Source organism: Hemicordylus capensis, chromosome 6 (genome assembly GCF_027244095.1).
Source record: "Hemicordylus capensis ecotype Gifberg chromosome 6, rHemCap1.1.pri, whole genome shotgun sequence".
NCBI lineage: Eukaryota > Metazoa > Chordata > Lepidosauria > Squamata > Cordylidae > Hemicordylus > Hemicordylus capensis.
In genome coordinates this window covers 40,408,536-40,423,841 of record NC_069662.1, presented here as the reverse complement: position 1 = coordinate 40,423,841, position 15,306 = coordinate 40,408,536, and the positions used below count along the sequence as shown (strand labels likewise).

The 15,306-nt window shown below is 42.4% G+C and overlaps 1 protein-coding gene across 11 annotated transcripts in view; it reads right to left on the bottom strand.

Annotated features, from left to right (window-relative positions):
- Nucleotides 1–921: 921 nt before the first annotated feature.
- TTLL6 (tubulin tyrosine ligase like 6) overlaps nucleotides 922–15,306 on the bottom strand; it is a 58,994-nt gene continuing 44,609 nt past the window's right edge. For 10 of the 11 annotated variants that reach the window (XM_053264941.1, XM_053264935.1, XM_053264936.1 and 7 more), the window contains 4 exons: nucleotides 14,595–14,894; nucleotides 12,991–13,357; nucleotides 10,662–10,869; nucleotides 922–2,261 (listed from right to left, as the gene is read on the bottom strand). In XM_053264941.1, coding sequence (XP_053120916.1) covers nucleotides 2,255–2,261; nucleotides 10,662–10,869; nucleotides 12,991–13,357; nucleotides 14,595–14,894 — 882 coding nt within the window. In that variant the 3' untranslated portion in view covers nucleotides 922–2,254. Of the gene's footprint in view, nucleotides 2,262–3,837; nucleotides 3,947–10,661; nucleotides 10,870–12,990; nucleotides 13,358–14,594; nucleotides 14,895–15,306 lie in introns of all 11 variants that reach the window. The other variant, XR_008310314.1, reaches the window with a different exon arrangement.

Below are 15,306 nucleotides of genomic sequence, written 5' to 3'. Positions count from 1 at the left end.
GAGTGCAGACACACATTTTGACCCTCTTCCTCTCAGGCCCTCTCTTCACAACCTCCACCCTGGTCATGATAACAAACGTTTGGCTATTTAATAGTAATGAATGGAAAGAGCAGGAAGATATTTCCAACAATTTCTCTCCATCCATGATGGTGGAAACTGGTTTTTAAAGTAAGATTCTCAGGATCCCAATGCTGTGCCAAAAACAAGTTTTTGCATGTGAGTAGCAATCCCTCAGACACTCTGAAAATGTACTATCCTTATATATTAGCAGTGACATGGCTTAATTGGAAATATCATTTCTAATGAACGACTGCTAGGCTGGCAATCCTAGTGCCCCCTACTCTGTCTGCTGTTCGTGGTGCTCATATAAGATTTATGAATATATGCATATGTTATCCCTTTTCTCCAAAGCAAATGACAATGCATCCGTCATAAAAGTCCTGACCTCTGTGGAGAAGGTGACAAATCTGAAAACTCTCAATTCTGCAATCAAAACAAACTGTGTCAATAAAGCAAAACTTGCATGTATGTTATTTCCATCCTGGTACAGGGTTTGTTTCTGTTGCAGATGAACTGGTGGGAGGGGAGTGAGAAACAGGACACAGGGCAGGCAAGCAGGTGGATGATGGTCAGTGGCAAGAACTGCAGAGCAGAACTGAACAGAGCCCAGAAATCCCATACACCACCTACAGGAAGTTGTATGTAATTGTCTCCTGAGAATACACACACAGAGTCGATAATGCCTGGCCTGTTCTAGTGTGGTATGGATTACTAAGATAATTTATGTGAACTTATTTGAAATGCACTATAAACATGAATCACCATCAGATCATAAAAACGTTTGCTAGCTTATTCCAAGCACCACATTTCCTTCAATACATTGGCAGAGGTATCCGCAAGATAACTAAAGCAGTCCATCTCTTCAAGTATGCATTTATTATTGCCATATTCTCTTTTGCCTTATTACCAGTTTAGTCACATTTCTGCACAGCCAGGAAATCTAAACCCTCCCAGGAAGTCTCAGGACCTTGGCTCAAAGTAATCATAACTCTACACTTCTATTTAAAATAAACATGTAGTTCCAGGGACTTTGACCCAAATACCAAAGTTTGTGCTGCACAGTTAACACACTTCTTTCTGAATAGTCTGTATATCACACCAAGAGCATAGCAGCCCAGCTTTAGCTTGCAAGCTATTTGGGGCCCGTGGATAGTTCAAGTTCACTCCACCATCCCCTCCGCCTGAATTGTGAGAATGGCAATGGGGCAGCGTTGTGGGAAGAGGGGAAATTCTATTCATATCAAAAATATATAACTATTACAAAGTATATTGTGGAAAAAATAGTGGATTCAGAGTGAAATAATTATAGCTAGACACACTGCACACATAATCCAAAGATGTACAGGATTCTGTTTTATTCCACTGGGAAAATCTTTGTGTGTTTGAATCTTTGCCATCTTTAAGCCTTTATTGAGATCTGTTAACTGTTCGTTCTTTGCAATTTCTCTCTAGCAGATTTACTAAAATAAGTTCCTCACATTTTTCAAACAATTTGGGACTAAACTGGCTATGACATGCAGTTGCATGTCTCTTTCTCCTGACATTAAAAAAAGGAAAGAAAAATAACCTTGGAGGCTGTGACAGGAAGCGGAAGGGGGAGTGTGGGAGCTGCTTAACTCTTTTCACTCTCACCATTTGTCCACTCAAAATTGTCTCTCCCAAGCTGCTTTTTTCCCTATGGAGACTTTGAATTCTTTCCCTATGGGTGCAAAGGCAGCTAGGGAGTAATTCTAAATGGACAAACAGCTGGGGTGGGGGGGGAAGGCTTCTATCCCTTATCGTAGACTTCAAGGCTGTTTTTCATTTTTAAATAACAAAGTTGGGTGCATGAGACAAATAACTGTGTCACATCTGGTTCGGTCCAGTTGGGAGAAAACAGTGCAAGACTCCACATATTGCAGATCTAGAGGAGGTTATAACTGGGAGCGGTGCGGATAGCTAGCCCACTTCTATGTGAAATTCACTTTATGCAGCACTCATCTTCTAGGGAGTTGTGAAGGAGTGTGTTCTTTAGTTCTCAACACAGCAGCAGCAGCAGCCTGGCACTTCTGCAAGGAACAAAAGCTCCTTTACATAGAAGAGTATTTGGAAAAAAATATGGCTGAAGAGTCCAAACAGTTCAGTATGCTTCTCAGTAGGACAGAGCATCTTTTGGGTTCCAGGAACCACCCTGTGCTGTTTGCAAAATATCCACTCAGTTTCTGGAAGAAAGGGATGGAAATGAGATAATGAGAAAACACAAATCACAAATAAATGGGCCCCAATATTTTGCCCAGAGAATTGCCAACAAAAACAATTTACTTACTTACTTACTACAATTGCATCCTGCCTTTCAGTCAGGCAAATCCCAATCAAAACAATAAAAATAATTCTAACATAAAACAAAACAATGTCAGATCTCTCAGGTATTGCTAATCAGCAAGAATAGCCCTGATTTCAGTGTTTTCCAGCTCTCTCTGTCTTTCCCAGGGAAATTAACATTTTTCCACTAGCTTTTCCTCTTCAGGATTTATCTGCAACCTAGTGACCTCCAAGATGCCCACTACACAAAAGTGAAAAACCTTCAGAGCTTCAGTCTATGGCTATGCCATTCTGTCCAGGCACTAATTTTCTTCAGTTAGCTGAAAGCAGAATAAAAAGGCAGTTCCACATGGTGCACACACATGGACACACTGTAGCAATCGGCCCTCTCTTACCCTAAAGAGTGAACCAGAAGTGAACCCTGTTGTGACTAACAGGCAGTGACCTCAGGGGATCACCACTCTGCACACGGCGGCCAGGACCTAGAGGGCCTTGCGGAAGGAAGTGAAGGGGGTCTTTGTTCTCAGAAGGAGCTAGGAGTGGGATAAGAGAGGACGGGTGGAAGCCTTAGTGGGGTGCAGCGATGGAGCTTTTGCTGCCTACTACTACTACTACTGCTGCTACGGAAATTTATATACCACTCTTCAACAAAACTCTTAAAGCAGTTTACATAGAAAAATAAATAAATACATAAATAAGATGGCTCCCTGTCCCCAAAGGGCTCACAGTCTAAAAAGAAACATAAAGCAGACACCAGCAACAGCCACGGGAGGGATGCTGCACTGGTGCTGGATAAGGCCAGTTGCTCCCCCACCCCAACTAAATCTTAGAGAATCACCACTTTAAAAGGTGCCTCTTTGCCCAATTAACAGGGGGTTTGTCTCATGGTCAAAAGCTAGCCTGAATAATTCTCTCATGGAAGGACATCTGTAGATCCTTGAGAGATAGGACTGCAGGAAGCTTGAAATCTCTTCTGGAGTCTGGACTTCTGAAGGGTTTAGCAAGGGAACAGTTTGTTAGTTCGCCTCAGATTACTTTCCTTTTGTGCTATGCAAATCCTTACAAATGGTTTATTGTATTTTTATTTGTAACATAACAAATCAAGGAAAACTGAGCCAATGCACTTTTCCAACTAGGGCATTGTAAAAGTCGCTGTAAACTCAAAAGGGAGCTTTTTATATTTTCTTGCATTTATGTTCTATGCAACTGGGTAACCACAATTTTTAAAGTGTGCTTGCCCCAATATCATCTGAGGGTGCTTTCTGAAGTATTCTTGTAGTTACTGAATATTCTTTTTACCTGTAACTTAAAGTTGAGAGAGCCTCAGACTGAAGAAGTCTGTAGTATTTTGAATAAAGTTTTTCTTTCTTTTTTGTTCTTTGGACTTCACCTGCCTCTGAGTGGATTTTTAACTCAGGAAAAAGTGGTTTTACTCTGGTGCAAACATGCCTCAATGTTAATTTTCCAGCAACCTACCAAGTTTTCTCACCACGTGGGAGCTGCACGTGGAGGGGTTTTTGTATTTTTCCATTAGTAATTCCAGAGTTCCCCTGGAATTTTGCCCACAACAGGGAGGGATTAAACTCTGTAAAAAAAAAAGTGGGTATGGTGGCAGCAATATATCTACCAAGAAACAGTTAGGTTTTAAAGCAGGCAACCCCAAACTGCGGCCCTCCAGATGTTGCTGAACTACAACTCCCAGCATCCCTAGACACAATTTTTTGTGGCTGGGTATGCTGGAAGTTGTAGTTCAGCAACATCTGGAGGGCCACAGTTTGGGGATGCCTGTTTTAAAGGAACAGCCTTTGTTGAGCAAACATGGAGAGAATGAATCAGCATTTTTCTTTCCCCCACGTGGGCTTGCTCTCAGACAAAGGTTGGGCTTAAATCCACTATTCGTAACACACACACACACAAATGGCTTGCAGTTCACAAGCATATTAACAGCTTAGCTCTATGATTCTATGCTTTCCTAACTCTATGAGCTATGATTCCCCATGTATGGATTTTCTAAGACATTAATGAATTTTTCCAGAGTTTTGAATGTTTTTGGTAGTCTGGGAGAGATCTGGAACCTAACTGTGGAAACTGAATGTCTCTGTCTTTCATGCTTTGGTCTGGGAGTTTCATGTCAGTCAGTGAATGACTTCCTAACGGTTTGCAGTATGCAAGCATTTTAATGTCTTAGCTCTCTGTGACTCTAGTATTTTGCTATCTCTAGCAAAGACTCATGAGTCCCCATGCTTTCCCGTTTTTCTGGGGAAATAATGAATTTTTCTGGGGTTTGGGGTTTTTTTTGGTAGTCTGGGCAGTGTCTGGAACCTATCTGCAAAAACTGCATTTTTCTATCTTTTGTTATTTAGTTTGGGAGTGAGGCCAATATATATATATACATATACATATATATATATATATATATATATATATATATAGATAGATAGATAGATAGATAGATAGATAGATAGATAGATAGATAGATAAATAGATAGATAGAGCAATACCCATCCCCATAGGAAAGATCCTATTACATGTTTACTCAGAAATCACTGCAGATCACTTAGAAGAAGTAACTGCAACTGTCCCTTTAATTAGTAGTTTTCTTCTTGCTTCTTTCTTTTAAAGTGGTTTCTGCTTCTCAAATTTGGCCACTTTAGTTGCTTCCTGTTCATTCCCAAAATTGCTCTGAATTAGCCAGGTCTTGTGGCAGCATTGGAGTGGGGTTCAGGGAAGAGACTAGTTTTCTCTTTGCAGCATGAGCAAATGCACATTGATTCCCCCCCCTTTTAATCACAATTATTTTTAAAAAGTAAAAATTAATGAGCCATTGCTCCACTTGTAAAGAGGAAGTTTGTGATTAAAACCCACCCACCCCAAGTGGGATCAGGAAATGACTAATTAAAAACCTATTGAGGAATGCTGGCCATAGAAGTGAACTGGAAATGACGGCAAAAGCTGAGAAGCAGAAGCTTTTGAAAAGAAAGAGACAAGGAGGAAAATTGAAAGGGTTTATCATTTGTTGGGAAGTCTCTATAGCTCTGTCAGACTAGACTGGACCAATAAAACAATATTAACTCTCCATATAATGATATTTCCATTTTAACTCAACAACATTGCCACAAGTCAGATTCGAAAAAAGAAAGGAGGACAATATGGAAAACTCTGGAATTCAACAGGTTGGCAGGCACATCATCTGGACTCTGTGTAATTGCGTGAATGAAGGTGGTTTTAATTTACCTATTTTCCAGATATATAACAATTCCTTTCTTATTTCTCAAGCTTTGCATTGGACTGATGAAATGCGTGCGGCTCCATTATGGGCAAAAGTTGAGTTCCAACAATTGGTACTTGCTTGGAAAAATATACTGCTCCATTTCCAGACTTGTCTATTTGTACATGAGGAGTCCACATTATGGGGAAATCCCCAAATAACTATTGCTGGAAGACCTGTCTGTTGGCAGAATTGGGCTAATAGTAATATATTTCCCCCTCTATCCTAATTAATACCCTCAGCTTCTGTTTTTAAACCATTTCATCTTAAACAACATGAATGTGGTCAGGGGCGTAGCAAGGCTGGAGTGGGCCCAGAGATGAGATTTTAAAATGCCCCCCACCCCCAAGTCCAGGGCCTCCGCACACCCCAGGCCCCCAAGGATTTATGGCGTACAGCTCATAAGAACCCCAAATCCACAATCCCAGAAAATTAGAATATTACATGAAACCAATAAAACAAGGATTGTAGAATAGAACAATATCGGACCTCTGAAAAGTATAAGCATGAATATGTATTCAGTACTTGGTTTGGGCCCCTTTTGCAGCAATTACTGCCTCAATGCGGCGTGGCATGGATGCTATCAGCCTATGGCACTGCTGAGGTGTTATGGAAGACCAGGATGCTTCAATAGCGGCCTTCAGCTCTTCTGCATTGTTTGGTCTCATGTCTCTCATCCTTCTCTTGGCAATGCCCCATAGATTCTCTATTCAGGTCAGGCGAGTTTGCTGGCCAATCAAGCACAGTAATCCCATGGTCACTGAACCAGATTTTGGTACTTTTGGCAGTGTGGGCAGGTGCCAAGTCCTGCTGGAAAATGAAGTCAGCATCCCCATACAGCTTGTCTGCGGAAGGAAGCATGAAGTGCTCCAAAATCTCCTGATAGACGGCTGCGTTGACCCTGGACTTAATGAAGCACAGTGGACCAACACCAGCAGATGACATGGCTCCCCAAATCAACACAGACTGTGGAAACTTCACACTGGACTTCAAGCATCTTGCATTGTGTGCCTCTCCATTCTTCTTCCAGACTCTGGGTCATTGGTTTCCAAATGAGATGCAAAAGTTGCTCTCATCAGAAAAGAGGACTTTGGACCACTGAGCAACAGACCAGTTCTTTTTTTCTTGAGCCCAGGTAAGACGCTTCTGACGTTGTTTGTTGTTCAGGAGCAGCTCAAGAGGAATACGACATTTGAAGCCCATGTCCAGGATCCGTCTGTGTGTGGTGGCTCTTGATGCACTAACTCCAGCCTCAGTCCACTCCTTGTGAAAGTCCCCAACACTTTTGAATGGCCTTTTCCTGACAATCCTCTCCAGGCTGCGGTCATCCCTGCTGCTTGTGCACCTTTTTCTTCCACACTTTCCCCTTCCACATAACTTTCTATTAATGTGTTTTGATACAGCACTTTGGGAACATCCAACTTCTTTTGCAATTACCTTTTGAGGCTTTCCCTCCTTATGGAGGGTGTCGATGATGGTTTTCTGCACAACTGTCAAGTCAGCAGTCTTTCCCATGATTGTGATTCCTAATGAACCAGACTGAGAGACCATTTAAAGGCTCAGGAACCCTTTGCAGGTGTTATGGATTGATTAGCTGATTGGAGTGGGACACCTGGAGCCTAGACTGTTGAACCTTTTCACAATATTCTAATTTTCTGGGATTGTGGATTTGGGGTTCTCATGAGCTGTACGCCATGATCATCACAATTATAACAAATTAAGGCTTGACTTATCTCGCTTTGCATGTAATGTGTCTATCTCATATATCAGTTTCACCTTTTAATTTGCATTACTGAAATTAATGAACTTTTGCACGATATCCTAATTTTTTGAGTTTCACCTGTATGCTGCCTAGAAATACATTTCACTTGAATACACACACACACACACACACTTCACAATATATAGTGATATACATTGAGTACTATATATTTGTGCTACTTCTAATGCCTAGAACACAATAGAAACACTAATTATTAAAATGGGACTCTCAACCATGCAGTGTGAGCCTATGTATGTTTTCTCAGAATTCTGAACAAATTCAGTAAAGTTTGATTCCAGGAGGTTTTTCACACGAGGCTTTTAAAGCCCTTTAACACACATCTCCTCTGAAATGGAGGTGCTGCATTCATATGTTGGCCAGATTGACCCTGAAGTCCCTGCAAGTTATTGGGGAGCAGTTCACACACAAGAAAAATAAAATAAAATAAAAGCACCACACATGCTTCACAGTTCTCACTCAGACCTTCTGGGTTGCAAAACAACTTGAGCATAATTGCATTTATAAGTGAATGAATGAATGAATATAATATTGTTTGTTCCAGAAGTTTTTATAATTTTCTGCCATGAAACAAGCCACTTATAGGACTTTTTAGATAGTTTATTTTAAAGCCAGCAAATTTTCCAAGCTGTTTTAAATTAAATATTCAGAGACTTCTCCGTCTCTCCCCCCTCCATATCAAAGCCCTATGGCAAGCAGATCCCTATATATGGGCGGGGCGGGGAGGGGGGTGACCACAAAAAGGAGTTCACATTCTACCTGGCAAATGCTGGGCTGGGCAGAGGGTCTGCTGCAGAGAGCTGTGGGGGCCACTCCACCTGCCTTGCCTGCCTCCTTCCTTCCTTCCTTGGGGCCTCTCTACAAGCCTACTCCAGTTCAGGCTTCACTGAGGCCTACACGGAGCCCTCCCTAGAAGCCCCGCCCACCCGCCGATCAGCTGATTGGCAGGGAGAAAAGGAAGCTCTTTGCAGGCAGCTTGTCTGCTGCTTAGATTACCAGCCAGGAGGACAAGCAGGAGAGAGGGCAAACAGGGCAAGTGGCTGAGGGGACTTGGGGCCGGGCAGGGGGCAATGGGGAGTCATGTGAGGTGTCTCTGGTGGGCCCCCCAAGGCAGTGGGGCCCCCAGGCAACTGCCTCCCCTTGCCTAATAGTAGTTACGCCCCTGAATGTGGTCTACAGTTGGATGGTGCTTGGCAATATATTCAGTTAAGACACACCATATCCAAAAGGTTTGGTCCTGATGCTATTAGTGCTTTGGAAGCTCTGAATATCATCAAATTCTATCATCATATTGGTGAATTTAATCAGGGTCATAATATGCTTTATAATTTTATCCAAGCTCAGGTAGCACCTCCACTCAATACTGAAAGAATTAAATGGAGCTTGGAACTGAATGCTCCAATTTCACAACATCAATCGGATGTGATTTTGTCTGAAACTGCCAAAGTATCTTATGATTTGAGGCTCAAGTTAGTTCAACAAAAAAATAGTCTTTCGTTCTTATTGGACTCTGATTATAGTCCATGAATAAATCTGAGTAAATCTAATAAATTAGCTGAGTAAAAATAAACTGAGTAAATCTGATAAATGTTGGAGGTGTGATGAAGGAGAGGTGAGATTCTTACATCTGTTCCTTAATTGTAAGGTTATATCTCCACTCTGGAAAAAGATAAGTGACTATGTCAATTTAGTTATAGTGAGGGAATATCCTCTAGACCCTGTTTCAGTTTTGTTGGGATTGCCTCCTGATGTTGAAGGAATAAACCCTAATCAATGGAAATGGCTCACTAGGGCGTTTCTGGGGGCTAAAAGTATTATTTTACAAAATTTGAAAATGTAAATATCCTCCAGATATTGGCAAATGGTTTCTTGATTTATTTACTCTGGCAGCCCACAAACATTCCTTATTTAATACTAGATCTTGTTCTTCCAAGTATGAGGGGATCTGGTCTGAGTTTTTGGAACTATTTGCATTGTAAGTGTAATGTATGTATGTACTCTTTTGAATAGAATATTAAAAAAATAAAAATGAAGAATGCCTTGCTCAGACTAAATGGCTCATGAGAAAGCAACCTTTAAACCATTACATTTTAGTCCGACCCTGCATCTCACATAAGACTCCCATCTTTCAAGCACAGAATTTGGCCCGGGATGTAGAACTTCAGCATCCTGAAAACCGAAACTTTCTTTCTTTCCCTTTAAAATGAAGGGAATCTTTCTAGCCCTTATAAACTGCAAAGATAGGCACTTACTATACACTTCAAAGCCTGGAGTCTTTACACACACGGCTTTTAATTCAAATCCACGGATTGGAGTGTGCCAGTCCACATATTAGTTGTATTTACCCCGACGTATCATGGACCAATACAGACATGACTCTGTTTTCCCCTGAAGCGAGGCTGGGCATTCTGGCGTAGCCCAGAGTATGTCCGACTTTTAAAAATCCTGAGTAAATGCCTATCTTTGCAGTTTATAAGGACTAGAAAGATTCTCTTCATTTTAAAGGGAAAGAAAGAAAGTTTTGGTTTTCAGGATGCTGAAGTTCTGCATCCCGGGCCAAATTCTGTGCTTGAAAGATGGGAGTCTTATGTGAGATTCAGGGTGGGTCTAAAGCTAGGAATGTAAATATAATGGTTTGAAGGTTGCTTTCTCACAAGCCATTTAGTATGAGCAAGACATGCTTCATTTTTATTTTTTAATATTCTATTCGGAAGAATACGTACATACATTATACTTACAATGCAAATAGTTCTAAAAACTCAGACCAGATCTATGTGCCACAATAGAACATCATCCTAAATTATTTTTTTAAGGGTTTTGTAAATTGTGAACGATGCAAGTCGTTTCATGGTACTAGAGAAAGACATGCTGTTCTGGTAGCTCCAGGTCTTAACACTCACATCAGTTTTGGAGGATGAATACAACTGAAGGAAGCCCGGGTGGGTACATGGCTGGGGGAGTCAGTCATGTGACTTGCCTCTGGGGGCACCCCCCAAGGCAGTGGGCCCCCAGACAACTGTTTCCCCTTGCCCTATTATAGTTATGCCCCTGATGTATAATTTGCACAGGTCACAAGAATGCAGCTTTTCTTACATTAGTGTGTGTGTGTGTTTGTTTGTAGTATATACATAGCCCTAAAGATGGCTGGAGTGGACTCACTGCATGGAAGGTCATCCTGCCTTAAGACCACCAGTTCCTCCCAAGCACTTCAATTTTTATCTTGTATAGCACAAAACTGAAAGCCACACTTGCCTGGTACCTGGCCTCTGATTTCGCAACACTGAACCACTGGTTTTCTTAGACTGCTGCTTCATCTGTGAAATTACCAAAAGGTCTTCCAGGCTGTGCTGGTGAACCATCGGCCTTTGTGTGCTTAAGTGGAGACTGCGGTACTTTGCTGGTCTCCTACAAGAAGCGCTTCTGCTTCCGAGATTGATTTCTCTTGGGAGAGAGGCACTTTCTGTGTAACAACAACAACAAATCATTGACTACAGAGAGAGGGAGAGGTGAGGGTTGGGATGCCCATTCCAGGGCCATGTTGAAAGTGAGGGGTGAGGTGGAGTGTCCATTCTAGGGCCATGCTGAAGCATATGAAGGCCCCTACACTAGATCCATAAGCCATGCTTCCTTATCCAACATTATTCATTTTCACTATCATGTGCAGGAACAGGCACACAGCCTCCCTTTCTTCATTCCATCCCATCCCTTCTCATGAGGGTTGCCAACATTTCATTGCCAGAATGAGGGACACAAGTTTTGGGGAGCTAGGGGGCTGGCTGGGGGCGGGTGGGAGGTGTATGCAGTGGTAATCAAGAGCCTGAGTATCAACGTATATGTAATTGAATTATATGCTATTGAATAATGCCAGCATTGTTATTATTTAGAACATATTCAAGTTATATCACATTTCAACCAAAAACTTCTCAAAATGAAAAGCTGCTCGCCCCGCCACCAAAATGAGGGACAAATGCTGTCCCTATAGGGACCAACATTTGATCCTTGAAATGAGGGGCGTCCTGCGTAATGAGGGACAGTTGGCAACCCTACCTCTCACACCTAAAAGAATCTGCAGTGCAGCAATTATTCAGGGCTGGCACCAGTTCTGCAGATCCTAGGCAAGAGAGCATCAATATTTCACCTTCCATCTCATCATCACTACAAAGAAAAGAAAGAATATATGCTCCCGCAAAACATTAGAGCAATGCTATATGAGTGCCTAACCTGGAGCATCTATGTGACCTCATCCCCTAGTGGCCAAGATGTTGAAAGCAAAGTTTAAAAATTGGGCTTGATCTTATACCATCAATCTCCACTTGGAGGTGGGTAAGGAGACAGTTTTGTGATTTAAAAGGAGACTCCCCATGTTCTGAGTTGTGGGGGATTTTCAAAAGATCCCCTTCATAGGAAGTAAGTTGGAAAACTTCTCACACTGAGAAATTCCAGATAGGTAAACTACAGCAGTATCTTCCTCTTCCCCACACCCCACAACAGTTTGACTGGGACAATGAACTACAGGGTTCTGGACTCAAAGGTTAAGCCAGATCTGGTAGCAGTTGGGTGCCAGTAGCTATAGGAAAAGATCCTTTGTGATCCTGGGCCAGCCATCTCCTGGGCCACTGAGGCAACTTAGGAAGCAGGAGAAACATTGCTGTTCAACCAAGGATCCCTAAAGTCTTAATAGAAATCCCATTTTGAAATCTTCTCAAGATGTATGTTAAGTTATTATTTTAATCTGCTGGAATCCAGCTTTCACAAGATGAATAGCAATGACTACTTCAAGATGTAATGCATTGATAAACATGTTAACTTTAAAAAGTCACAGATTAGTCATTCCTCCCTAATTAATTGCTTGAGAACAAGCAACGAAAATTCTTGAAAGACATTCTACACCACAGGCTCTGCCAATGCATTAGATCCTTCTTGCCTTCACAAAGTATGATAAAAAGCACATTAAACATGTTGTCCTTTTTTCTTTTTATATCTAAAGTTAGCATAATTTAAAACTGAAGGTTGAACTGCTATAGCTGTCCTAACAGGAACCAGAAACATAAAAACTTAAATTATATTGGCTGAGTAATTTAAGATCCTCAGAAGGCAACTTCATCGAGATTTTGCATACTCACCTAATATGTACATCTGTTTAAATGCAATTGATTAACTAATCAATCAGCTAAAAGAAAGATGAGAACTGATTAAAACAGCTGCAATCAGCCGGCAGTCCTAGTCAGAGCTCTTTCTTTTCAGACAACTCCCACATGCAGAATGTCTGTGCAGGTCTTCCACAAGCTCCTCTCAACCGTGTGGACTGGGAGCAACTCTGCTGAAGCAGCCATATATACCTCTGAATGTGGGGATCAGAAACACTGAATCAACACCATCAGTCACTTAAATGTAAACTGCCTTGGATGCCATCCATGCCTGAGGAAATCTAAAGCCTGAAACATTTTTAAACAGGTGGCTCTATCCTACCTCTTATGTTCTGCTGTTGGGTCAATATCTCTACAAAAACCCTGATTTACTCTCCATTTTAAGAGATGCTCAAGATGCTCAGAAGATATGCTGCCAAGAAAATGGCACTCACGTGCTCGGTTGAGAAACTGATGAGGCTGCCGTTGCAGGGGGAAACTGAGGTGGTTCTCCACTGGTGTGAAATTCAGCTTGTTGAACAATTCTGAGACCAGTCTTGGGGTTTTTTCTTTGTCATTCTCTGACATGTTCACTCTCGTCCTCTGGACAGGTGAGTGTGGGGAGACTAGGGTTTCTCTAAAATGAAACCGGAAGGAATCTCCTCCAAACTGACGAGCACTTTTAGGAACCGGACATTCACAGCAAAACTGCTCAGTTGCAGTTGCATTCTCGGCATGAAGTTGTGCCATTGACGGGAAACGTTTGGGAAGACATGGGCTTTTCTTACCATACGTTTTTGTAACCTCTTCTGTTGGCTGGAGCTGGCAAAGGAGAGAAGGAAGATCTGTTATAGAATCCCTGCTTCCCCATGCCTGACAATGTCACAATTCACACAGTTGTGAGCAACCCAGGAGCTTACCCACTTGAAATAATATGCTTCTCACACTCACACCTAGTACTGGGCGGAATTTGGAGTATGAATAAGCAAACCAAGTTGCATGTTGTCTCTTAATCCAGGGTGGCTGCCACCACTCTACCATATATTTATATTCAGTCAGATAGAAATATTAAGTTAAGAGAATAAGATAATACTTGGAACCAATTTTTAAATCTATGAACTTTTTTATTTGATCCCGGTGGGTTTCTAAGCTTATTACATCCTCTTTGGAGACAGTGAGGCTGTTCTCACACGCAGCCTAACCTGGGCTAGGGATGCCCAGCCTGGGTTATGCTGTATGTGAGAACCACCAGGATCAGGCCCAATCCTGGCAGGCCAGCACCACCTAACCCAGCCTTTAAGCCTGGCTGTTGTGTGCGAACACAGGCTGCTTCAAGCCTGGCCACACACAGGAACGGGCACCTAGAGTTATCCCTCAATGCAGCACGCGTGTCATGAGGTGAACTGTGCGCTTCACAGAGGCCAGGACAATGAGTCCTGGCCTCAGATCAATCCGCACTGCATGGAGCAGGGCTGATTGTGTGGGAGTGCGCTCCACGCTCCCACCAAGGAACAACCGGTCATCTGGAGGAAAGGCAAGGTTTGGGAAGCCTTTCCCCAACCCACCCACCCAGTCATGTGAATGGCCCTAGTGGCTTACAGTCTGCTCAGCCATCCACACATCCAAGAGGGATTCAAGCTCACTGGCACTGCAGCACTCACCTGCACATGGATGCTCCTACCAATGGCTGTGGAAGCTCCATTCACCCTAAGTGCTGTATCAATGCAGCTATGACCTCATCTCATTGGGAATGCTGGGAGTAGGTCGCAGCTACTTCTGCACAATGCTGAGGCTGCACAGAGCTTCCTCTGCCATTGGTTGAAGTGTCCACGCGCTGTTGAGTGCTGCAGGGCCAGTGAGCCTGCATTCCTCTTGGGTGCGTCGCTGGCTGCATGGACTGTAAGCCACTATATCCAAGTGGCACAGCACCCAGCTGAGAAGACACTGACAGGCAAAAACCTTTGAAGAAGCCTGGGCAAAAGGCTTTCTGCCCACTGTAGCACTGAGATTTGAGATTCAGTGCAGCTGTAATTTATAATAAACATGGCTCTTTACTTACTGCTGATCTACTGCTCACATCTGTTGCAGAATGATGGCTACTAATGGCATCCCTCAGTTCTGAATTGGAGTTGTATTGCTCTGGGACACGGGATGAACTTTGTCTAGTAAGGTCAGGCACAGAACTGTAAGGCCTTACAGGCTGGTTTTCAGGGGTCTCTAGATAGCTGTCTGTCTGAGGGTTCTCATGCTGGGAGATACTTGAATCATCATAAATCACTTCTTTCTTGGATTCTTGCTCATCAGATAAAATGTCAAGCAGAACAGCAGTCCCAGGCCTAGACTCTGAATAAACTTGAGGCTGAGTAGACAAGGAAAAGAAACCCCAAATAATCTTACATTCAGGAATAAAGAGCCAACTCCAGGCCAATGAGGGCCGTCTGCACTGGAGGCTCTATATTAGACCAGATATTAATTACTAGGAGAATCAATCATCAGCCTATATATACACATATAAATTAAAAACAGCAACAACTGTGCGCTTTAATCAGCCATTTTGAGGACAAAATATTAATATCAAGCGCTTCCCATTTACAAAAATGTTATGGCTTTAACAAATTCTGCTCTAATCTTTATGGTAGTTGCAGAGAAAGAAGCAAGTAACCCTTATCCAAACCAACATTCATTATGCTTGTATCCCATTTTCCTATAATTAGTTCAGGGTGGGGTTCACAGCATAAGGTAGGCTTAGTGGTGTGCCCAAGGTCACCAGT